At 37.1% G+C, this 21095-nt stretch overlaps 6 protein-coding genes across 7 annotated transcripts; 3 read left to right on the forward strand and 3 right to left on the reverse strand.

Moving 5' to 3' along the window:
* Positions 1–898: 898 nt before the first annotated feature.
* On the reverse strand, positions 899–3512 carry LOC109603242 (thioredoxin-2). The gene is made up of 2 exons (XM_020019719.2): positions 3354–3512; positions 899–1401 (listed from the first exon to the last, which is right to left on the reverse strand). The coding sequence occupies exons 1-2, from the start codon at positions 3375–3377 to the stop codon at positions 1108–1110; spliced, it is 318 nt and encodes a 105-aa protein (XP_019875278.1). The 5' UTR covers positions 3378–3512; the 3' UTR covers positions 899–1107.
* A 1086-nt stretch (positions 3513–4598) lies between these two features.
* LOC109603259 (transmembrane protein 53) lies at positions 4599–6119 on the forward strand. Its single transcript, XM_020019736.2, has 4 exons — positions 4599–5036; positions 5106–5313; positions 5369–5650; positions 5705–6119. The coding sequence occupies exons 1-4, from the start codon at positions 4807–4809 to the stop codon at positions 5864–5866; spliced, it is 882 nt and encodes a 293-aa protein (XP_019875295.2). The 5' UTR covers positions 4599–4806; the 3' UTR covers positions 5867–6119.
* A 139-nt stretch (positions 6120–6258) lies between these two features.
* LOC109603258 (ribosomal biogenesis protein LAS1L-like) lies at positions 6259–8037 on the reverse strand. Its single transcript, XM_020019735.2, has 3 exons — positions 7842–8037; positions 7482–7779; positions 6259–7430 (listed from the first exon to the last, which is right to left on the reverse strand). The coding sequence occupies exons 1-3, from the start codon at positions 7961–7963 to the stop codon at positions 6357–6359; spliced, it is 1494 nt and encodes a 497-aa protein (XP_019875294.2). The 5' UTR covers positions 7964–8037; the 3' UTR covers positions 6259–6356.
* Positions 8038–8867: 830 nt separating this feature from the next.
* On the forward strand, positions 8868–10946 carry LOC109603257 (facilitated trehalose transporter Tret1). 2 transcript variants are annotated; one of them, XM_049968453.1, is made up of 5 exons: positions 8868–9059; positions 9125–9381; positions 9439–9624; positions 9675–10232; positions 10288–10946. In XM_049968453.1, the coding sequence occupies exons 2-5, from the start codon at positions 9126–9128 to the stop codon at positions 10803–10805; spliced, it is 1518 nt and encodes a 505-aa protein (XP_049824410.1). In that variant the 5' UTR covers positions 8868–9059; position 9125; the 3' UTR covers positions 10806–10946. The 2 variants fall into 2 exon arrangements, with proteins under 2 accessions (XP_049824410.1, XP_019875293.2); XM_020019734.2 differs by having other exon boundaries at positions 8868–9381.
* Positions 10947–11089: 143 nt separating this feature from the next.
* LOC109603271 (splicing factor, suppressor of white-apricot homolog) lies at positions 11090–15033 on the forward strand. Its single transcript, XM_020019758.2, has 8 exons — positions 11090–11298; positions 11357–11532; positions 11589–11755; positions 11809–12019; positions 12273–12349; positions 12803–13037; positions 13099–13710; positions 13763–15033. The coding sequence occupies exons 1-8, from the start codon at positions 11117–11119 to the stop codon at positions 14944–14946; spliced, it is 2844 nt and encodes a 947-aa protein (XP_019875317.2). The 5' UTR covers positions 11090–11116; the 3' UTR covers positions 14947–15033.
* Positions 15034–15156: 123 nt separating this feature from the next.
* LOC109603249 (O-acyltransferase like protein) lies at positions 15157–18620 on the reverse strand. Its single transcript, XM_049968634.1, has 10 exons — positions 18464–18620; positions 17277–17413; positions 17014–17222; positions 16869–16960; positions 16626–16819; positions 16231–16566; positions 15984–16177; positions 15604–15929; positions 15412–15554; positions 15157–15349 (listed from the first exon to the last, which is right to left on the reverse strand). Exons 1-10 carry the CDS (start codon positions 18531–18533, stop codon positions 15215–15217), a joined length of 1836 nt encoding a protein of 611 aa, XP_049824591.1. The 5' UTR covers positions 18534–18620; the 3' UTR covers positions 15157–15214.
* Between the last annotated feature and the right edge of the window lie 2475 nt (positions 18621–21095).

Here is a 21095-nt window from a genome sequence, read left to right on the forward strand (position 1 = left end):
AATTTTATAAATTGATAACATTCTTTTTCTAATATATTAAATTAATTAATTATCTCTTATTTAATATTGTAATATTATTTTCAAATATTACTATAAAACTATAAACTTAATGATCTTTTTTGTCTTTATATAGATTTGTTCTTTTCATTTCAATTAATTTAATGATTACTTAATAAAATATTCACACTGTAATTTGCTTTTATTGTAGTATATCAACGTTATAAATAAAATTATCACTCCGTTTTTTATTATTATTATATAAATTAATTTTTTCAATTTAAATTTAATTGTATTATTTGCTTAAAATTTGTGTATATTTTAAGATGTAGATCAATAGTGGTTTTTTATCATTTTGTAAAATGTGTTGACACAAGTATATATATAATATTACAAATTGATAACGACAATTGTAAATTAATGTGGTAAACCACCGTAGAATTTTTCTCAAATATTACAATAGAACTATAAACTTATTGATTTTTGTTTGTCTTTATAATAATTTGTATTCTTCCTTTCAATTAATTTAATGATTATTTAATATTCGTTTATATTGTAATATGTCTTTATTACAGTTTATCAACGTTATAATTATAGCTACCTTATTATATTAAATTACCTTTTTCAATTTAAAAGGTTTTTCAATTAATGTAATGGTCATTTACTTAAAATTTGTGTATTTTTTATTAAATTTATTGTGCACAGTATTTTTGTTGTTAATTTTATGATCAAGCTACAACAAGAGGATTCAATAATTTACTTTTGATATTTACAATTTGATATTTTTTTTAATTTACAGAGGACTTGTCTAGTGACACAATCAGATAAGACGTAAAGCAAACAAACTTATCAGACTAGTAAACAAAATCGATGCTTCTAAACAAATAAAATAAAACGCAAATAAAAGTAACAGATCTTTATTCATTTTGTAAACCGCTGACAGTACTTATAGGTTTAAATACACCGTCCAAAAACAATAGTATTTGTTCAGTGAATGAGGCACTACAAACTGTGTGTGTGTGTGTATGTGTGTGTTGAAAAACATTTACTTAAACAATAAACGAATAAAAAACTATGCATAAAATACATCCATCAATCAAATCAATAAATCTATTTGTGGTCCAGGATGGCGGCCTTGAGCTTGTCGTAATTGGCGCCGCTGAACGTCAGAACGGTAGCGCCGTTCTTGATGAACACGAACGTCGGCATCGACGAGATGTTGTACTCCATCGCGATCTCCTCGTTCTCGTCAACGTCCACCTTCAGGAACACCACGTCGCTGTACTCTTGGGCGAGCTCCTCCAATTTCGGCGAGATCATCTTGCACGGGCCGCACCACGTGGCGAAGAAGTCGATCACGACCAGGTTGCCGCCGGCGTCCTTCAGTTTCTGCTCCAGGTCAGCCTGCAACACGTTCGATTCGGTGTTAGCGGTGTTAGTGGTGTTAATTATGCGACGGTCACGCGACACGTCGTCGGGCTGGGCCCATTAAATAGATGGGTTATGCATTTTTCAATTGGGACGGACGGGGAGCCCGAGGCGCCGCATCCATCGATCGGTCTCGGGGCTTGTTTTGTTCACAAATCGCCTTTAATGCATTACCACATTGGGAACGGGTCGATATAATTTATCGCTTCTTTTTAAGAGCGAGACAGTGAATTTTTATTATGGGAATGACGTATTCCTCCGTCTATTCCGACCACAGACTGGACGCAAGAGAGAGAGAACAATGTCTCGTACGTATCAAAGAGAGATACCAGCTACTGTAGGCAAAACATTTGGGAGAAAACAATGTCTCCCACATATAAAAGTGATAACAAGTGTTACAGGCAAAATTTTAATGTTTATCTTGCATTTGGGTGATAAATATTTACTTTTTAAAAGGTAATATTGTTTCACTTTTTAGAGTCTACAGTAAACTTTTCTATTTCTATTTGTAAATGGTTAATAGGCTTCTCAAATATCATATTTAGGACAAGATGTTCCATAGTTGACACTTTTTAATATCTGGAATTTTATCAGAAATATCGTTATATCTCAGCTAAAAATAAATCAAGGTCGAAAGGTTTTTTAATATTCAATTTAATTATGTTGAAACATACATAGTGTCCCACTGAAAGTAACAAAGTTATTGTTTTCCATAGACAACATTAAACATAAATAGCAACCAACCTGTACAAAAAATTAGAAGTACCAATAAGGACTTCTTATAGCATGGTCCTTTGTTAATGTGTATACCAAAAATGAACTTTTCAGCTTCAAAATTGGTGGTGTTAATTAATAACTCAAAAATTCTTGGGTATAAGTATAGGACATGTTATAATCATTTTATTTGCAATCACATGTAGAATTTAAAAATCGAAAAATATACGGGGTGTTCCATTAAAAATAACAATGATGTCTTAAGGAGCACAAAATTAAACCTACATAACGAACACCTTGTAGAAAATTTTGAAGTACAAATAAGGATCCGTTATAGATTGGTCCTTGGTTAACACCAGTGCCAAAAATGAATTTTCTCGCCTTAAAATTGGTGACATTACAGACATTTTAAGTTAAAATTGGTGTAAAAATTTCAAGTCAATACATTATTCCGTTCTCCATAAACTTCTAACAAATAAGTTAAGTGAATCACCTTGTATGTTATTAATATGAAAGTACTTCTCTAAATATTTTACTCTTTAATGTAGATTCAGAGAGTAAGGTCATTCCATGGTTTGTAAATCTATGGTTCAATTACGTCGGGAATTACGTGTTTACGGTGAATTATTCAAAAACCACTTGGGATTATTGTTAACTCTTACTGCAAGGCCGATTACTACTTTATCTTAATTACTTTCAATTGATTTATCAAACTGCAATGTCATCATCTTAATCACACAACTATTTAATCTTTTGGGCAATGACGACAATAATGAAAATAATTACTCAGTGCATCTCCCTCCTTTTTCGACCAATTAAAACCCGCATTTTCAAAATCGTGCATTTCGATTGGCCAAAATGGCCGTCGGTGACGCCATCTGCCCGATTTTGAAACGCAATCACCCCGTACCGTGAATTACAAGTGCACATACTCAAAAAACCAAATCACTCGACACGCAAATAATCCATACATATATAAACACACTCTAGTGTCTGCATTCGAGACGGTTGAAGGTGGTGATGATGACGCAATGTGGGTTGTCCGTAAAAGGGCGCAGGCAAACATTGCGGCGTGTTAAGCCGCAAGCGGAAACGTACTTTTACCCAACACCGTCACCGCGCCGTGACCTTCAACAATCTAACAATTAGAGAAACTAACCCGAAAAAGAAACCTTGTAACATTAAGGCACGAGTTGTGAAATGCGTCTACTTACTTGGTTTGCTACGTGGGTCACCATTTTTGTTTTAGTGCGTGCACTGCGGTTGACTACTTGCCGACGAACTGTACGCCACCACGGACTCGAACTGACTGACTGACGGAGCGGAGTTGTCGTTTATTGTGACAGATTGTGTGCGACAAAAGACGTGCGCACGCGCACACCGGACGACGCTACGTTCTTAGATTAAAATTATAACAAACAGATTGTTATCGGATTTTAACGGCAATAAAATGTGACCAATTAAAATTACCAGAGCAGAATTTTATCTAATCGAATCGGTCACACGGCAGATTTCGAGTTCCTTCGAATTTGCATCGGATATTAAAAATAAATGGACCTGCAAGCTGTGACCTTGACATAGTGGAAAGGAAATTAACCGGAATGAGTCAGAGAAAATATTAGAAGATCCGCCCAGAAATAATGGTGATTCGTTTCGTGATTATTCAGAAAATTGAATCATTGAATAAATCACAACGTTCGATTTTCTTTTGTGGCATATTTAGATTTAAATAATTATTTTAATCATTGATTCATTTAAGTTATCGATAATAAATTTTATAAGTAGTTTTGTTATAATTATTTAACCCCATTTTATCTTCATACGTGCTTGAAATGTTTCAAATTACTAATCTATTAATCTCACTTGACAGTATAATTATAATTGATATTGTATTGTCATGTTGTGTAATAATATAAAATGAAATTAGTAAACTACTGTAAATGTTTCAAAGAACTTGTATATTAAAAATACATCAAAGAGAATAACATATTTGGCATAATATTGCAATAAAATAGCAATTTAACTGGAAATTGATAAATAAACACAATACAGATTAAATATATTTTCCAGAATGAATTTATGTCTTTTAATAAATAAATAATGCTTTTTTAATTAATTAATTGTTAAAAGTGGACAAAAAAATAATTTTAAACACTTAAAAGTATTAGAAAACATTTAAGCAATAATTGGAATGTAAAATTTTAGTAGGAATTTAAAAAACAATTGAGAAATACAATTTATCTTAATAAATATCAGAAAAAGTGGTAAAATGCATTAAAAAACAATTTAAAAAATGAAAACTATAACCTCAAACGCCACCTTAACAACTAATTCGTCAGATGTCGCCACGTTGCACGAAATCCGTCCGTGACCACGTCAACTCCGGCACACCGCATCTTGCCTACCACAACCCCAACCTAAGGCGGATATTCAAACGTCCTCACTCGTGATAATATTGGTATATTTTCGTGGTAGCAGGGAGACTCCTGGTATCTTCCAGGTAGCGTTGCGATCGCGTCGCCGTTGCCTTGGTGAGCAGGTCTTCATTTGAAATTATTTGCCGCGACCGCAAAGCTACGTCTCGTCGAGGTACCGTTGCCGTCGTGTGACAACCCCCTTAGCTTTGACAACACGCGCCGCAACCGTCGGGTCGGGAGCGGGCGATCGATGGTGACAGCGTTTGCGCCGCCCCCATCGCGAAAAATGGCCTCCGACTCGGACACGCTCGAATATTACATCAAGTTCCCAAATCCGAACTTCAATTACGGCCCGAATGGCGACCACGATTTCGTGTTCGTCGTCAACGAGGAGAAGATCCCGGTCATTTTGTTGTTCGGATGGGCGGGCTGTCAGGACAAATATCTGGCCAAGTATTCGAAGATTTACGAGGACAAGGGGTGAGTTTTGCCGGCCGGTGATTTCATCAATCGATATTCGTGATTAATTACGTTTTTTTTTCCGGCTAGTTTGATCACCTTAAGGTACACGGCACCGGTTAAATGCCTTTTTTGGAAACGTTACCAGATGATCAAGATCGGAGAGAAGATCGTCAAGCTTTTGATAGACTTAAATTTTGAAAATCATCCGATAATCGTGCACTGCTTCTCCAACGGGGGTGCTTTTATGTATCAAAACTTCTCCATGGCTTTAGACAAGAGCCCCAAGCAAATACAAGTACCAAGATTCCTTCATTAATATTAATTAAACAATTAATTGTAATTATTTTAAGGTGAAGGGTGTAATTTTCGATTCAGCACCAGGTAAGAAGCGCGTCATGACATTGTACAGGGCCATTTCTTATATAATTGGAGGCAACGCCATTTACAACTTATCCATGTCCATATTCATGACCATGTTTATATCTGTGATATGGCTATACGAAATTTTAACGACGACCCTGTTCCAAAGGAAAATCACGCATACAAACCTCTACGAAAACCTCAAGAACGAAAAGAACGCATGGCCGCAACATTTCATCTACTCCAAAGCGGACGATTTGATACCCCACACTGTAACCTTATCATTTCCATTGATGTTGCACAATATTTAAACGAATCGGTTTCAGGATGTGGAGGACTTTCTAGAGCATCGAAAAAATAAAGGGGTTGACGTGACGTCGATCTGTTACGAGTCCAGTTTGCACGTCAAACATTTGGCAGAGCATCGCGACAGTTACGTGAATCAGGTCTGCAACTTCATCAACAAATGTCTGAACGGGAAGAACTGAGACCGTTCAACCGTCCGAATTGGAGGATTATTGCCGTAGTGTTTAAGTACTTCTATACAAAAAAAAAAACAGCACAAAATTGTTAAGTTGTTTTTTTATCATATATAGTTTATTTTTTTATATATATGTATAGTTTATATGTGTTTTTATTAATGTTGTTTTTGGTTTATTGGTTGTTTTTGTTGGTGCACAATGAATTGTACGAATTTTCGGTGCTAGTTGCCTCAAAAATATATATTTCGATGAGTTGTCATATGATTTTTCCTTCCTTCCTGTACTTCAGATAAAATTAATAGATAAATGTTTTTGCTAGTGACGCCATCTACTAATAGCTCACTCAATAAACAGAATAACTACGTCATGATTTATGGCGGTAAATTAAGTCATTCAAAAAATGTTGACTTTTTATATTTATTACACAAAAAAGGCATTACTGCATCAAACATATATTGATAATAGATAAAACAGTGGTATGAGAGTGCAATAAAAGTTACTCGTGTACTTCTTCTGGTGAAAACAAGGGTGGACAGTCATAATGTCTGATGTCCCTAGGCATTACCATCCCTTGGTGCCTACAAGCGGTTTCCCTCATGTACTTTTCGACGGCTTGTATCAAAGTCATGGGGACGATTCCTCCGATTCCAGGAATGGCTGGTACCAAAACATCTTCGTATTCTCTTTCATCGTCTTCAGGAGGCAACTCTTGCTCCCCCTGGTCTTTGTGAACGGATAAGCTTTTAGTTTCACTGTCTGTTTCTGGAGGTTGGAAGTGTTCCACGGCTATAAGCTGATCGTCGGTCATCGGCATATCTTCTATCAACTGACACTTGTACTTCTCCAGTTCGTCGTCCGTTTCGCCTGCCAGTTCCATTTGTATTTTCTTCAACCGCGCCAGATCTTCCTTCAAATCTCTTTCGGTGAAGTCGGGCTTGTCCTCTAAAGTGTCCAAGGATTCGTAACCTTTAGTTTGATCCTCATCGCTCGCCTCTTCGTCGTGCATCTCTTCCATCCCTTCCAGTTGCTTCTCCTGGGCTTCCTGCACTTGTTCCTCAACGTCATCCTGCTCTTCCTCCTCTGCTGCCACCATCTCCTCTTCCTTCTTGCCATCGTCTTCCTCCTCCACAGGAGTCGACTCCGATCTTTCTGCGACGTCCCCACCATCTCTATCACTTATTTCCGACGACTCCTCCCCTTCCTCCGCCATGAACTCCATAAAATCAGCCGCGATGTCCTGGTCCATGCTGGGACACGAAATAACCTCGTCCACAGACTTCTTCTCCGCCTCCAGTTCGATCACCTCTTCCGCCACTTCCGTGGTGGTGGAGCTTTCCTCTTCCTCCGGCGGCGCTTCGACCGCCTTTTTGAATTTCTCCTTCTTCTCCCGCCACAACGCCAGCAAACTGTCCAGGAAATAATAATTCCTCAACACCTGCTCCTTGGAGGCATCGATCAGCGCCAAGAATTTGTACACCTCCACGAACACGTCCACCGGAATCATGGCCGAACCACCTTCCGGTTCCTCCGTGAAGATCTCGCAAATCAAAATCATGCTGTGCGTCAAATCCTGCAACACATTCATTTAGTAACCAATATAATGTGACCACAACGAACGCACTTCGGTTAAATGGGCGGCGCACAGCCCCAAAAACTTCAGCCACGGAATCCGTTCGGGGTCGTCGAAGCCGCCAAGCACCAGGATTTGGATCAGAGTGTGGTGCTCTAAGCAAGCACCGATCCATCTGTCCCACAGAACTTTGAAATTAATCGTCGAGGTGTTGGGCAGCTGCGACAGAAGGGCCCGCAACCAGCCGGGAGTTATGCCCAGATAGGTCCTCGGAATCGGATACTCCAGCCGCGGTTTAACCGGTGGTGGGATGTTCAGGCTCAAGCAACGGAAATATGCTGTCGACCAACTGGAGAGGAAAACGACAAGATCTACTAAATTAATTATGCGAAAATACTTTTAGGTTCTTACATGAGGAGGTCGTTGGGTTGGCTTCGGATCGCCGCCTTGGCGTATTGTCTGAGCAAATAGGGGTAGGTTGGAGGGATGCATATTTGCTCTGAGCAGTACATGGAGTCGTCCATGCCCGTCATCTTCTACGGTGTTAAAAAAACGGTTTAAATAATAGGGTAAAAGTGACAAAAGTGGATTGTTTGCAAACAAGTTTCCATGGTGACGTTTAATCGATTTCGATGGGGGTGAATGTTTTCGAATATAGGGTTGGTCAGAAATTGAATTTTTTTATATGATATAATTTTATATGTTTATAATAATGGACAATTTCTTCTCTTGCTTAACAATCGAGAAAAAGCAATAAACTTTTTCAATGTGTCGGAATTTAACAAATTTAATTATTTGCCTATAACTAGTTTTATAAATTATAGATAAGGTTATCAAATTTAATTGAATTTTTAATGTAATGAAGCGGCTGATATGATGTACATTTAATTTGTTTAGAACTTTTCAGTGTGTTGAGATTTAACAAATTTAATTATTCGTCTATAACTAGTTTTATGAATTATATATTAAAAATAATTGAATTTTTAATTCAATGAAGGGACTGATACGATTGTACGTTTAATTTGCTGAAGTTGAAAAAATAAATCTTAGTAACGCCATCTACTAAAATTTCGTTGAACAAAAGGAATAACTACGTCATAATTAGAGCGGTAAATTTAAAAATAATATTTAAAATACTGAAATTAGATATGTTTATCTAAGTAATAAAATAATAATAATTTACTAATTATTTATTATGTTAATTGTAGTCATAAACATCATCAAACGGATGAGAGTTTTTAATCCCAGTGACTGTTGATAATAGCAATCGAAATAACTAATAAAGCGTTATTAACACAATTTTTTCTCTAAATTGGATAACGACCGTGACTGTCGCTGTTTTGATATCGTTGATTCCAAAGCAAACTCGACAAACACGTTCGCGCAATAACAGATAATTTAACAAGTGTAAATTTAATTCTTATTTAAATAAAACGGATTACACAGTACATTACGAAACTTTCACTTTTCTTTATTCAATCGCTCAACAATCGAATGAATGGTTGTGATTTAGTGTGGCATTGAGCTCGCGTCAATTAATTAATGAACTTTGTCAGTGCATCGGATTTTTGTCAACGATTATAGAACGGGCCCCCAGGAAGAAAAACACTGTAACCCAATTATAGAATCGTACGATAACGACACAATAAACTGACAGTTTAATCTGTTTACTAAACTAATCAGTGTCTCATTAGCATGTCCGCGACGATGGAAACAGCAACGGAGAAGAGCAGTTTGGTGGACGAGACGGTGTTCGTCATCTCCAACAATGTGCACAGAAGACAACAGATTAAATGGAGGGACGCCTGCAGACAGTTTTTGGCGTGTTGCATCGCCCACACACTTGTAATACAAGCGGGCGTCAACATGGCCTTTAGTGCGGTACTGCTGCCGCAGCTGCACGAACAGAAGAGCGACATCACCATCAACAAAAATGAAGGCTCGTGGATTGGTAAGAACCAGCCCCCCTGGTCGCACAGTTTGTGTTGAAGAACAAGTTTTGTTCAAGCTAGCATCGTGACTATTTCGTTGCCACTGGGGTCGTTGTTGATTGGACCCCTGATGGACAAGTTCGGGAGGAAGACCATGTGTTTGGTGACAACGGTGCCGTTTGTGATCGCCTGGCTGTTGCACGCATACGCCTCGACGGTTTGGTACATTTACACAGCTAGGATTCTGTCGGGTTTCACCGGAGGTACTACCCATCTCCCCATCATCACCAACCTTTAATCGGTTTACTTGCAGGCTTGACGACAGTGGCTTTGGTGTACGTGAGTGAAATCTCCCACCAGAACTACAGGGCCATGCTCTTGAGCCTCAACAGCGTCTTCGTCTCCTTCGGCATCTTGCTAACGTGCGTGCTAGGTCTGTTTTTCCAATGGAGGACAATGTCCGGCATTTTCTGTTGCGTGGTGGTATTAAGCATGGTGGGGCTGTGGTTCGTGCCCGAAAGTCCTCACTGGTTGATCGTCTTCAAGAACGACCCCAACGCCGCCGCCAAATCACTTCGTTGGTTGTACGTCGACGATTTGATTTTTGAGCAGCAGTACCAGAAGATCTTGGAGTCCAAGACTGTTTTAGGGGGTGTTAGTGAGAGTTCTGCGTTGTTGAATATCAGACAGAACTTGTACGTTTTCAAAAATCCGGTGGTTTACAAGCCTCTGCTGATACTTCTGATTGTTTTCTTTTTCCAACAATTGTCTGGTGCCTACGTGATCATTTTCTATGCCGTGGACTTGTTCAGGGAGATCGGGGGACAGTTCGGGAAGGGAATAAACGAATTCGTCGCCTTGGTGCTATTAGGTAACTTCGCGACCTCACCGCAACACGCTAATTAGTTTAATTATCAACATTTCAGGTACCATACGTTTTTTGATGTCGATAATCTCAGCCGTGATCTCAAAGAAAATAGGGAGACGACCCCTCTTGTTCACCTCATGTTTGGGCATGGGTTTGTGCAGCTTCGTAGCAGGCCTGTACATGTACTGGAGCAGCTTACCGCAGTCCGAATTGGACAAGCTGCGCATACAAAAAGATCCGAAAAACGACAACGTACCCCTCTTTTGTGTCCTGGGGTACGTTTGTTTCGGTTCTATCGGTTATTTGGTGATTCCGTGGAGTTTGATTGGTGAATTGTTGCCGATTAAAGTGCGCGGGAAATTGGGGGGAGTACTGATCTCTGTCGCGTATGTTTTTATGTTTGTTGTTTTGAAAATGTTCCCCTTTATTTTGGACGCCGTTAGTATACAGAATTTGTTCTACATTCTGTCGATTATTAACGTCGTGGGTTTCATTGTTTTATATTTTATTTTGCCTGAAACTTTAGGAAAATCGTTCTCGGACATTGAAAAATATTTTATGAAGGATCGAATATAAAATACGCAACTACTTGTACATATATTTATAATTATTAACAATGATTAATTGTTGCATTTTATTGACGATTTAATTATTAAATTATGGTTGATTTATTTCAATATACAAATATTTTACAATAAAGAAAAATATTATTTTTAATACATATTTTTATTTTCTCCGTATACCACCTGATATTTAAATATTTAAACTTAGTGTAGGTCAAAGAGTCGTAGTGCCATCTATCTATGAAGGATAAAATTTTATGCGGCGCCATCTGTCAACGGGAGCGATCAGGGAATGGCACAACATCGAACAGCTGTCAGTCAGAAATGGCGCAGTGGCACAGCGAGACGGGTATTTTGCGTAAAAATCGTCCGAAACAAAATCATGAGGAACTCCTCGTGTTCGGTTACGCATGCAAATTGTTTCGCGATGACGAGAAGGCCCAATACATCGACCAAGGCAAACACCTGATTCCCTGGATGGGCGATGAAAAATTGAAAATTGATAGGTTAGAATCATCAAAACAAAACCGCATTTCGACTCTGGCAATTTGATTTTTTTCGCAGATACGACTGTAGGGGTGCGTTAAGTGACTTGGCACGTTTTGAGGCCAGCCGGGAAGGGTTCGACGCGATGCGGTGGCTGGGTTTGAGTGAAAATGAACGGAAACTCGAGGAATTGTGTGACAAGGAACGCTATTACTCCCTTCTGATTAATGAGGAGGAGGAGGAAATGTATAAAGGTAATCAAATTGGACTAAACTTTAACGTCTCAAACTTAAACTTATAATTTTCGTAGAGGAAGAGCAGAAAAGACTGAAAACTAATGCTGTTCAGTACAGTTACGATGTTCCAATGGAACCAAAGCCCCAAGAAGAGGTTCAAGCAACTGTAGTGCAAGAGGAGGAACCTGAAGAGGAATACGTGCCAATTCCTGCACTTGATGTGCCCGTCGACATTAATATAGTAATTAAATCCATTTATTAAGTTTATACCTTAATTAAATGTTTTAATTTTAGCCAAAGACTATGAAGCAGTACGCAAAAATAGAAAAGACGGCCAAATTTGTAAACCAGCACGGCCCGCAAATGGAGATTTTAATCAAGGCAAAACAGGGCGACAATCCTCAATTTAGTTTTCTAAATCAGGGCGACGAACTGTACAAGTTTTATCGTCACGTTTTGTCCGCATTTAAGAGTGGAAGGTTTCTGGGACAAATCGACAAAAATGGTAAGTTTCTAATTGTCACACAATGTGCGAATTATGAGTATTAAAATGGCCACTTTGATCTCCTTCATTATTAACAAATTCTCGTTTCTTTTTTAATTTTAGGCTTACTCGGGCTTTTCTTTATTTTTCTTTTGGTTGAGAGTCCAGAAAACCGGTTATTTTCATTGTACTTCCTCTAGTTTTCGAGATAATTGAATGTGATTAAAAGTGGCGAGATCATGAAAGAGGAATTAACTATTCGTGTTGTTTTCAGATGAAAAGGAGGAGGAGAAGGAGGAGGCGGGCGATCATTATTTGCATCCGAGTTTGTTAGCTTCGAACCAACAGCCGGTAGGTTCAATGTCGCGTGCACGCGCTAATATTAGTAATTCACCTTTGATTGTAGTCCAAGTGAAGGGTTTGTATGCGCCTGATCGTAATTATATAATTAATAACGGACACAACACAACCGAATCTAATTTCCTGTACAATTCATATTTTATTTTACCGACTTTTATATATACAATAAATGTTATTATACAAAGCGAAATTGTAGTTTATTGTACTGGTCACGAATTACTAATCAAGAGGTGTTTTTCTGTTTGCAGGTTTTGTGCTTCACTATTTATCTGTTACAGTGGATTTGTTGGTATGTTGGGCGGGGCGAGTTGTAATTAATAAATAAAAGAGCAGGCCCGCGCCCCCATTAATGCCAATTTATGCGACCGTCGACTAAAAAAAACATTTCATCCTGCCGTCACCATTCAGTAATAATCCCAGACGTTGTTTTTTTTGTTGTGACAGGACACGATCCGGCCCCTAGTACCGTACAAGCCGTCCGCGAACTGCGCCTACTCCCAGCTCGTCAATCGGATACAGGGCGGCAATCCACCTCCCGAGCCGGATAAACAGAAGGCGCAGGACCAGCCGCAGATGACCTACGAACAGCAGCAGTACTATCAGTACTACTACACGGCGCAGTACTACGAATACTACAAGCAGCTGGCGCAGTACCAGCAGAACTGCGGCGACAATCCCGGTACTTACTACATTCCACTTTAATTGCTTGCTAGTTACTAACTGTTATTGAGGTGTTACAGGACAAATCATGCCTCCCCCCGACTTCCAATTAGACCCCAACACTCAGGCTTACTTCCAACAAATTGCCTACACACAATATATGCAGCACCAGCAACAGCAGCAGCAGCAAAACAGCAATTCGTACGCTCAAATCGTGTCCAACGTTTCGAAAGATTCAAACCCTTACACGGCCAACGTGCCCGCCCTCCCCCAACACCTAATCAAACCTGAACCAGAGCCAGAACCAAAACCTAAAATAGTCCAGGAGGTTAAGAAACCTCCTCTCCTGTCTTTGGCACAGTACGGTTCCGACTCGGAAGAAGACGAGGAAGAGGAGGATCAAGCGGCAGCTAATAAAACAAACGACATAGTCGTACCGACAGGCGAAACAAAAATCGTAATCGACAAAATGGCAGTGTACGTGTCCAAAAATGGGGAACAGTTCGAGGACATAGTCAAAGCGAAAGGCGATCCAAGGTTTGAATTCCTGAACCCCACTCACGAGCACTTCAACTACTACAAGGACAAAATTAGGGAGCTAAAGGGGGACAAAACGGACGTGAAGGAGGAGGCGAAGACCGAAGAAGAACCTCCGAAAGTGAAAGAAGAAAAGGAAAAGAAAAAAGTCATTGGTGAGTTTCTGCGCCAAAAAACTTATTTTTTTACAATTTCGTACAATTTCAGCACCGGTCAGCTTCTCCATAAAGAAACCGAAGGAAGACGCGGCGAAGGAAATCAAAAGCGCCCTGCCTTTGGAAGAAAGCGACGAGGAGGAAGTCGAAACGACCCCCGCGAATCCGCCAGTGGAAGAACCGCCCCCCGAAGAGCCGAAGCCCGATTCCGACTCTAACGGAATAGATACAGATGATCCGATCTTAGAAATGATTGACTTAACGTTTGAGGGTGAGGATAAGAAAGACGCCAAACGTGCCGAAGACAGGGTGAAGGATAAAATCGCCTTGGCGGCGAGGGAGAAGGTCGCCTTTGCTAACAGGGATAAGGCGTTACAGATGGAGAGGAAGAAGAAGGCGGCGCTGTTTCTGAAGCTCAAGTCGGCACAGGGTGACGACGAAAGGGATGGTTCGAGGGAGAGGAGCGAACCTAGAAGTAAGAAACACAGAGATGACAGAGATAGGAAGCGCAGGAGTAGAAGCAGGGACAGGCACAAGGATAGAAGTAAAAGCAGGGAGAGACACAAGGATAGAAGTAAAAGCAGAGAGAGGCACAAGGATAGGAGCAAAAGCAGAGACAGCAGGGAAGAGAAGAGGCGAAAGGACAGAAGCAAAAGCAGGGAGAGACGTAACGAAAGAAGCAAAAGCAAGGACAGGCGTAACGAAAGAAGTAAAAGCAAGGACAGGAACAAGGATAGAAGCAAAAGCAGAGATGCATACAAGGAAAGAAGCAAAAGCAAAGACAGACGCACAGAAAGAAGTAAGAGTAGAGACAGGCGCAAGGAAAAAAGCAAAAGCAGAGACATACACACGGAAAGAAGCAAGAGCAGAGACAGGCACAATGCTAGAAGCAAAAGTCGAGACAGGCACAACGAGAGGAGCAAGAGTCGAGACAGACACAATGAAAGAAGCAAGAGCAGAGATAGACACAGGGAAAGAAGTAAGAGCGAAGACAGACACAAAGAGAGAAGCAGGAGCAAAGACAAGAACGATAAGAAAGAACGGAGTAGGGGCAGAAGTCCTAAAGATCTGAGTATAATAATCGAGGAAAATGAAGACTCAGATGATAAAAAAAGGAGGAAGAGTGTCAAGAAGAAAAAGTCGCACAAGAGGAAAAGATCCAAGAGCAAGTCGACGCCTAGAAAGAAAGTAAAGAGGAAACATAAAAGAAGTAGCTCGGAGGAGTCGAGCAGTTGACAATTGGAGTTGTATTTTGTTTTGAATTGGTTTTGTTTAAAATGTGTACAGATTGTATATAGAAATAAATGAATTTTCTATCTGTAACTTGTATTTTAATTAAAAATTCTCAGGAACCTAAATAAAGAACGGCCTGTATAAACTTGCAACTCAATCCCTGCTTTCGTTCCACATAAAGTTAGGAAGTCTTAAATAAATAAAATAACCAAATAAAAACCAATTAAAGCTATTTATTTACATAATTACAGTAATAAAAACATATGGTGGTTTAATCCACCTTTTTTCTTGCATTGGAACTTTTCGCCGCTAAGGTGAGTAAATTAGAGAACGGCAACTCTATCAATAAATTCAACGTATACGCTACACTGAAGCACTTTACTACGTTTGCAAGTGAAGTGTAGAGCTAAAAAATACAACAAACTTTAGTACAAACAACAGTATAACAAACAAACAACGAAACATTACCATATCAGTCCAAACAATAATATCCAAAGAACGATTAGTAAACATCCTTTCAAAAACAAATACAACATGGTACAAGTAAACACTGTAAGTGGTTTGAGCTAACACTTCGGCTAGCCTCCACTCGCAAATCCTCTTGATGAGTCCTACAAAAAATTCATTAATAAGTTTAGTGTTAACATAAAATTCGTTTACCTCCAACTCCTTGCGCCATGCCAAGGACCCCAATGGCAATACCCAATGAATACATGGGTTTTAAAATGGCCCCCAACAAGGCTGTCAAGACAGCATTATAATGTAACGTGGCCAAATAAACGGCGACGAAAGACGTGCCGAAAAATCCAAAGAACCACACGAGCTTCATTAAGGGGGAGTCAAAGAATTTTTTCTCCCTATATTGGAAGTAAATTGAGGCGAATAAAAGTCCCAGACTGAAGCTGGGGGTGTTAGAAACTGCCGACAAGTACCAGTGGTACAAAAGTGGGTCGTATATCGTCAATGTGTTGTAGATGTTGAAATTGCTGCAATAAAACAATTAGTACAATCGTTTGGCACAATTTACAAGTGGTACTAACTCCGGAGACACCCTGTAGATTAAATCTAAGTTGTGGTAATACATTATTGACATTTGGAGGACACAGCTGGCAATGAAGAATATTAGAAGGCTTCGAATAATTGGCAGTTTAAATTTGATGATCACATAGAGTACCACCAAGCTTATTATGAAGTTCTGCGTGTCCGCTGACAAGTACCAAGTCGCTAAATTACACTAAAAACACCATTAATAAAACAACCACAGGTTCAAGTGAAAAAACAACGTACCACTTCGACGTAAGGCATAAAATTGGTGACGAACATCAACGTGTACTTCCAATTTTTGGTGCAGCTCATGTGGTCGCTCTCCATGACGAAAGATTGAGCTCCGTCATAAAACAAAGAAGGGAAACGACTGCTGTGGATGATCATCATGAAGATCATGTTGGGCCACAGTCTTAAAACCCTAAACATCAACATTTTAAAATAATCAATTGTGGGGATCGAACCGTTCTTCTCCAAAGTTTGGTGAATATGCAGCATCACGAACCAGCCGGAGAACAAGAAGAACGGTTGGACCAAAAACATGCCCCACGTAAAGAACATAGACACGTTCTCCAACATCTGTAATCATAAGTTGGATGAGTTGTTTGTTTGAAATTTGGCTGATTTTTGTTTTGTACCTTTTCCAAATAATGAGGATTTTGGCAGTATACCATGAAGAAGTTCATGAGGGAATGCCCCATTACGACTAAAGCCATGTTGTACGTTCTGATACCCTGTATCGATTTCAAGTCGTTGTAAAATTTATTCTGGATTGGTTTACGTACTTTTTCATTGTTGGATAGTAGTGAAAACGCCAATAAGTACTTGTTTCCTGCAAGGTACTATTAAGTACTGGCTTATTTATATCGTCATCAACTTACGACTTGATGAATCCTTGTCGACATCACTTCTGGTGCCTCTATCATAATAGGTGGCGTAACCAACAAACAACAGGTACAAACTGAACAGAACCCTGAAGAAACAAGCCAATAGATCCTGAATTATCAAACCAAAACCGCAACTTACACTCTAACATAATCACTTGAGTACAACTCAATCTGGGGCTTGCATATAAAAACGTCACTCTTGACGATTTGCAACGAAACGTTCTGAATCTCCTGCTCAATACGTTTCTGCAAATACCTTTCAATTTGTCCGGCTTGCACGTCCCTAGGTACACACAAACCCCTGTACACTCTGTCTTTGCTGTACTTGTACACTTCTTGCCTCGATTCCTAATGAAACAACAAAATCAATTCGTTCCTCGCAAATAAATTAAGGATACGTACTACTATGTACTTCCATATTTCGCTGTCGTTCTGCGTTGTGGCAAAAAACGCAGCTGTTTCGCAGAATGTTTTGCCCTGTTGTCTGCAGGCACCGTAGTCGTCCATGTCGTACATCCTGGGCATATATTGAAGTACATCTGTAATTGGAAGGATTGCATGTAATTTTTTTGTATACATTACTTTTTACTGCTTGTATTAGAAACTAATACTAACTAACTAACTATTATTTAATTATGATTAATTAATTATTTATAAGTTAACAGAAATAAATTGGACAGTCATTATAATAAAGTAATATTAAATTAGCGCAATTTAAAAAAGTCCCCAGTCATCAGACATTAAATTATAATTGTTGAAAAACGACCTTATAATAAAATACAAAAAAATACTTTTAGGTGGATTTTGGAACTTTTTGAAACACGTTCGCACTGCCATATTTTCGACAATAGCCATACAATCATGTTTTGTAGGTTTCTAGATTAATTTCCTCACAATATTTTGCTTCAATTTTAATTTCTATTAATTAAAAAGAAGTAGCGTGCCATTTTTTTTTTTAAATTACCACCATTTTTAAAAGCTTCCAGATGTTAATTAATAAATAAAAGTGATAAATATTACAATTTAAAAAGTTAATCGACAAAATTTATTATTTAAGTCAATCAAATTAATAATATATGAATTATTAGTTTTAATTATATAATTTTTTCTTTTATTTAATAATAATTGTTATTACTAGTCGATAAAATAATTTTTGAAGCTTGTGACATATACTACTCATGTTAATATACTTACTGTAGTAAAACAAATACTTTTTTAGTTACAGAAGGTAAATTTTTGAAAAAAAAAAAAAAATTGAACATCGTACTAGAAAAAATTAAATAAACATAAATACAAGTAAAATGTTATCCAAGGAACAATTTCACAACTGATAAATACAAACAACCTCATGTACCACTAATTGTTAACAAGTAAGTTACCACACAAAGTGAACACAACAATTATAACCGTTTTACAAGAAAAATAAAGAAGCAGCAGCAACAACAACAACAACTTCAAAGTCCACGGTCTTCAAGCAACCCCCGAAAATAAAAAAATGAAGATTTAACTAAACCACATGAACACACGGGCACGTGTACGTAAGCACAAATCGATCGATTTAAATGCAGATCGCATAAAAATCAAATTACCGGTACTGTTGTGGTGTGCCGGTGCGCAAGGAAGCCCGGCAAGGATGAGCGTGATCGCGATCAGGAACATCGTGTGGAGGTACTGGAGCCGGCCAAACGTCCCGGCACTAAGATATATACCGTGCGTCTTAGATCTCGGTGACGTTGTCTTGTCCCCAGTGGTTTTTTTTCTAACTTGTAATTGTCCTATTGTGTGTTGACTTTGTTTGGTTGCGGTCAATATTGTTATTATTATTATTATTATTGTTGCGACGTTGTGCGTGGCACAGTCGAAGTCTGATACAAATTATAGTGAACTAGATGCATATTAACGATTTTAATGCGTTTTCCTGTTTATGTTTACGCATTTTGAAAGAGTGCCTTATTAATTTAAAAGATTAGATTGAAATCACTTGAAAGTTGTTTTTTAAACACCGTTTTATAGAAGTTTTATTTAAAATATACATTTAAGCACCACTTAAAAGAGAATATTAAGAGAAACACTGAGAAATATAGTTTTGACAGATATTTTTAAAGAATAAAGATTGGGTTAATGAAGATATTCTTTATACAGAGTAAGTTCTTGTAGCTTTTCAACCTCACTTTCATTTTTTTTATTTAAAATGCTTAAACTGTATATTTAAGCACTTCTTGAAAGAGAATATTAGAAGAAAAACTGAGAAATAGTAGATATATATACATAATAGATTAAAACTTGAGTATGAAGTCTTTTTAAAATTATACAAAATAAGTTATTGTAGTGTTTGGTTACCTTTTTAATATTTTTTTTTTTATTTAAAACGCTTGGACTGTATATTTAAATACCACTTGAAAGAGAATATGAAGAGAAATACTGAGAAATACTTTTTTTTATACATAAAATAAAATACTTAAACTAATTATTTAAGAACAACTTGAAAGTGAATATTAAGAGAAACCAATTTGGGAATCACTAATAAAAGTAGTTTAAAATATATTTTTTGTTTGTTCCTATTCCTGTTTATTTAGCCAATTCTTAAAAACAAATATTAATTTTTCAATTTAAGAGAATATATTAAAACTTAAATTGTACAGAATAAGTTATTACTGTTTTTGGTTACCCTTTTAATATTTTTTTATTGAAAACGCTTGAACTATATATTTAAATAAAACTTGAAAGAGAATATTAAGAAAAATACTGAGAAATATTTTTTTAAAACAGAGAATAAAATACTTTTTTAAGAACAATTTGAAAGAGTATTTAGCCAATATTTAAAAACAAATGTAAAATGGTAACGTTCTAGAATAAATTAAAACCTTAACTATCGGTGTGATTTTGTTGGACCACTTAAGTTATTAAAAAATACATAAATAAATAGAAAAGTGTGTAAAAATTGACTGACGTATGACCATAATAAAAATTATTTTCTCTATTGTTGTTTTATTTTCTATAATTGCGTTATTTTTAAGGCAATTCCATTTAACATCTATTTGCAGTAATGACATATATTTTTTATTTGACTGTTTATTGCTTGTATCATATTTTTTCAGTTACAATGCTATTTTACGACATGTTTTTCGTCGGTTCCACTTAAAATATAATATTTAACATAAATATTTATCATTGCTGAATAAATTTTCTTTTTAAATTCTTATTACAGGGTAAACTCGTTTTAGAAAAACATCACACCTCACTCACGCAGTTTACGCTCAAATTTGTTTGAATGACAAAAATAATTTTAATCTTTGCACCTGTTAGGAATTGTTTTACATATTATTTATAGCGTGTAGTAAGGCAACACTTTATAAAATAAAAAATCTGTAATTGTGTAATTGCAAGATAAAGTAACATGGAAATGCAATAATTTTCGATTGAATTGAGCTAATTGACAAACCTTGTTAATTATAATATATGTTTTACTGAAAAGTCGCTATATTCCATTTTTATGTGATGTTTATTCTGACTTAACTATGTAATAAATCGTACGTCAACAATGTTGTACATGAATATAATAATAATGTTCAAATCTAATTGTTATACAGTTTTTTTTTATATAAAAAGCTGTTTGTTATGTATTTTCTAGGTTGTAAAATCTTAACTCTAGTTATGGTCAAGGTTTGTGGTGTTGAATCTCTTTGCAATTTGTGATTTACTTGTTTTTTATGTCTCTTAACTCTTGTCAAGACCCAAAGTAAAACTATTTTTAGTGCTGTGTTATTTGTTTCTTGAAGTAAACGTTTAGATTATTTAATTTTTATTTAAATTAGTTTTAGATATTTTAGTTTTTGGAAATTCTCAAAGAAATATTTAAAATTAATACTTAACTAGTAATCTCTGTTAATATTCATTTTATGTGTAGGGATTTCTAAGATTTTTAATATACAATTTAATTATCCTAAAACATACATGGTGTTTCATTAAACATAACAAATTAAACGTAAATAAGGAACACCCTGTATATAATTTGACAGTATTGATAATGGTTCCTTACAGGATGGTCCTTGGTTAACGTGTGTGCCCAAAATGAACTTTCCATCATCAAAAATTGATGGCTTTACAGACATTTTAGTTAGACCACCAGTGAAAATTTTTGAAAAAAAAAAAAAATAATAATAAATCAAAAACTATTGAGTTTTGGTATAGGGCATGATATACCCATTTTATTTGCAATTA

This window comes from Aethina tumida, chromosome 6 (genome assembly GCF_024364675.1).
Source record: "Aethina tumida isolate Nest 87 chromosome 6, icAetTumi1.1, whole genome shotgun sequence".
In the NCBI taxonomy this organism is placed as follows: domain Eukaryota; kingdom Metazoa; phylum Arthropoda; class Insecta; order Coleoptera; family Nitidulidae; genus Aethina; species Aethina tumida.

What these genes read in the sequence shown, in the direction of transcription:
- LOC109603258 (XM_020019735.2), bottom strand. Translation starts at nt 7,963, where the DNA reads ATGACGGGCATGGACGACTCCATGTACTGCTCAGAGCAAATATGCATC. An exon ending in CAACCCAACGACCTCCTCAT is followed by an intron (nt 7,780 to 7,841) that starts GTAAGAACCTAA and finishes TTTCCTCTCCAG; the next exon opens with TTGGTCGACAGCATATTTCC. An exon ending in GCGCCGCCCATTTAACCGAA is followed by an intron (nt 7,431 to 7,481) that starts GTGCGTTCGTTG and finishes AATGTGTTGCAG; the next exon opens with GATTTGACGCACAGCATGAT.
- LOC109603259 (XM_020019736.2), top strand. Translation starts at nt 4,807, where the DNA reads ATGGTGACAGCGTTTGCGCCGCCCCCATCGCGAAAAATGGCCTCCGAC. An exon ending in AAGATTTACGAGGACAAGGG is followed by an intron (nt 5,037 to 5,105) that starts GTGAGTTTTGCC and finishes TTTTCCGGCTAG; the next exon opens with TTTGATCACCTTAAGGTACA. An exon ending in ACGATTTGATACCCCACACT is followed by an intron (nt 5,651 to 5,704) that starts GTAACCTTATCA and finishes AATCGGTTTCAG; the next exon opens with GATGTGGAGGACTTTCTAGA.
- LOC109603242 (XM_020019719.2), bottom strand. Translation starts at nt 3,377, where the DNA reads ATGGTGACCCACGTAGCAAACCAA. An exon ending in TGACCCACGTAGCAAACCAA is followed by an intron (nt 1,402 to 3,353) that starts GTAAGTAGACGC and finishes AACGTGTTGCAG; the next exon opens with GCTGACCTGGAGCAGAAACT.
- LOC109603257 (XM_020019734.2), top strand. Translation starts at nt 9,126, where the DNA reads ATGTCCGCGACGATGGAAACAGCAACGGAGAAGAGCAGTTTGGTGGAC. An exon ending in AAATGAAGGCTCGTGGATTG is followed by an intron (nt 9,382 to 9,438) that starts GTAAGAACCAGC and finishes GTTTTGTTCAAG; the next exon opens with CTAGCATCGTGACTATTTCG. An exon ending in CGTCGCCTTGGTGCTATTAG is followed by an intron (nt 10,233 to 10,287) that starts GTAACTTCGCGA and finishes TCAACATTTCAG; the next exon opens with GTACCATACGTTTTTTGATG.
- LOC109603271 (XM_020019758.2), top strand. Translation starts at nt 11,117, where the DNA reads ATGGCGCAGTGGCACAGCGAGACGGGTATTTTGCGTAAAAATCGTCCG. An exon ending in TGCCCGTCGACATTAATATA is followed by an intron (nt 11,756 to 11,808) that starts GTAATTAAATCC and finishes TTTTAATTTTAG; the next exon opens with CCAAAGACTATGAAGCAGTA. An exon ending in GAACTGCGGCGACAATCCCG is followed by an intron (nt 13,038 to 13,098) that starts GTACTTACTACA and finishes GAGGTGTTACAG; the next exon opens with GACAAATCATGCCTCCCCCC.
- LOC109603249 (XM_049968634.1), bottom strand. Translation starts at nt 18,533, where the DNA reads ATGTTCCTGATCGCGATCACGCTCATCCTTGCCGGGCTTCCTTGCGCA. An exon ending in ATCCTCATTATTTGGAAAAG is followed by an intron (nt 16,567 to 16,625) that starts GTACAAAACAAA and finishes TTATGATTACAG; the next exon opens with ATGTTGGAGAACGTGTCTAT. An exon ending in TTATGCCTTACGTCGAAGTG is followed by an intron (nt 16,178 to 16,230) that starts GTACGTTGTTTT and finishes TGGTGTTTTTAG; the next exon opens with TGTAATTTAGCGACTTGGTA.